The 1950-nt window shown below is 63.5% G+C and overlaps 1 protein-coding gene across 1 annotated transcript; it reads left to right on the top strand.

Moving 5' to 3' along the window:
* Positions 1-629: 629 nt before the first annotated feature.
* Positions 630-1826, top strand: MNEG_6143 (Endoglucanase E-4; the record flags this gene model as incomplete). Its single annotated transcript, XM_014045380.1, has 5 exons — positions 630-689; positions 845-894; positions 1199-1362; positions 1658-1740; positions 1779-1826. The coding sequence occupies 5 exons, from the start codon at positions 630-632 to the stop codon at positions 1824-1826; spliced, it is 405 nt and encodes a 134-aa protein (XP_013900834.1).
* Positions 1827-1950: the final 124 nt, after the last annotated feature.

The following is a 1950-nucleotide window of genomic DNA, read 5'->3' as shown; positions in this document are numbered from 1 at the left end:
CGCGCGTGTGAGCATACGCGTGTGCGTGCGTGCGTGCGTGTGTGTATGTGTGTGTGGGTGCACGCGCACGCACGCGCGCGTCGCGTGGACACCAGATAGCAGAGCTGGTCTCTGAAGGTCAACGTAATTTGTTTGTTCGAAGCAACCCCCGGGATGGTTACAAGGGCCCGCAACAGGTCGGCTGGGGGTTGCCGCCCTTGACAACAACCCCTTCCCTACCTCCCCGCCTGTTTGTGCCCCATTGACCTGCCGGTCCCCACCCATTGCCCTTTGGGGTCCCCCTTGTTGCCAGGCACTATGCAGCCCACAAGGCCAATGACAACTTCAATGTCTGGTCATCGCGCAAGTACGGTGAGAGGCGTCCTCGAACTGCTGGGAGGAGCCCCGCGATGGGCACTAACGTTAGCCCAGTCTTGACAGTCATGTGAAGCACCGCGCCACCCATCCAGGGCCTAAGTTGTGGACGAGCGTCCTGCAGCAGCCTTTTGCAGCGCCCTGACCCACACCACAACCAGCACACCAGTTACAATCACACAAGTACCACGCGAGCTCACCCCATCACCATTGGCTTGTCACTCCACCAATCTCAAGGCTTTTTCTGGGACTCCTACTCCCCGGGTGTGGCCCTGATGCTGCTGCTGGAGACGGGCGATCAGCAGTTCCGCGACCACTGGAACGGCTTCAAGGAGGTGCGCACCTGACTGAAGGGGGGGGGGGGTGGCACGCGGTTCCTCTGCGGCCGACTGTCCGAACTGGCAGCGAAAACGTGCGTGCTCACCTGGGCCCCCTTCAGGTGGTGGTTGATCCACCTCCTCCCCTCCTTCCCGCCCCCCCTTGTGGCCAGGCTTGGACCAGCCAGAAGGGCAACGAGCACGTCGTCACCAGCCCCAAGGGGTGAGCACAGCACGGTTGATGGAACCCAATTCCCCCCATATGCTCTACATGCCTTGATTTGTGCCCCGGCCGCTCAAAGGCATATTGCAACCTCGTGCCCATGTGGCTGCCAGGCCGCAGAGGGGGGGGGGGGCTTTCTCGCCCCAATGTCGAGAGCGGCTCCTAGTCGCCGGCCCCAGCAGCTTTGTGGCCCATGGTTCTGCTTGATCCCCGGGCAGCACCTGCTGCATTGATCACCACAGGATCACCCATATTGTCCATCCCCAACCCCCAACTCACCCTGAACCCCCACCCCACCCCTCAGCTATGCGTGGTACATCAAGGACCTGGGCTGGGGCAACCTGCGCCACATGGGCAACGCCGCGGCGCTGGTGCTGTGGGGGGCCAAGAGCGAGGGCAACAAGGGGGAACGCGACAGGCTGGTGTGCTGGGCCCACGGCCAGATCAGCTACGCGCTGGGGGAGGGAGGTGAGGGACCAGGGCTGGGTGGACACTGGGGGCTGCACGCTTGGTGCCGCGTCTGCTAGACCTCGGCTCAAAACTGCACTGCATCCCCCCGCTAGTAGTGGTGGAAATAGGTGGTTGCCCAGGGGTGTGCCGGCACCTTTGCTGCTGGCTCAGAGCGGGCACCGGGCTCGACTGTTGTGGCGGCTGCGTGTGCTGAGTGCCTGCGGGTCAGCCCTGCATGGCTGATATGGCTGCGTGCAAAAAAATCACGGCGCTGGCACGCTCACGCGACCACGCCGTCTGCCGCGCCCTGCAGGCCGCTCCTACGTCGTGGGCTTTGGCAATAACCCGCCTGTGCGGCCCCACCATCGGGGGGCGTCCTGCCCCTCAGCACCTGCGGTGAGACCGCTGGCTCTCGGGCTGTGCAAACCCTGCAGAACACGGCTGCTTCAACCTTGCTGCTCACAGAGGTGTTTGCGCAATAACAGTGGGCCCGCACTTGTCTCCAGAGCTGTAGGCCACACTGGCAGAGCCTGAAGCTGCATATACACTCACATGCATGCACACGAGACGCCCCGCCGACCGTCCCACACATCCCCCCCCCCAACC

This window comes from Monoraphidium neglectum (assembly GCF_000611645.1).
Source record: "Monoraphidium neglectum strain SAG 48.87 unplaced genomic scaffold scaffold00972, whole genome shotgun sequence".
Taxonomy (NCBI): Eukaryota; Viridiplantae; Chlorophyta; class Chlorophyceae; order Sphaeropleales; family Selenastraceae; genus Monoraphidium; species Monoraphidium neglectum.
The sequence above is the reverse complement of the archived record's forward strand: the minus strand, read 5'-3'. Positions and strand labels throughout refer to the sequence as shown.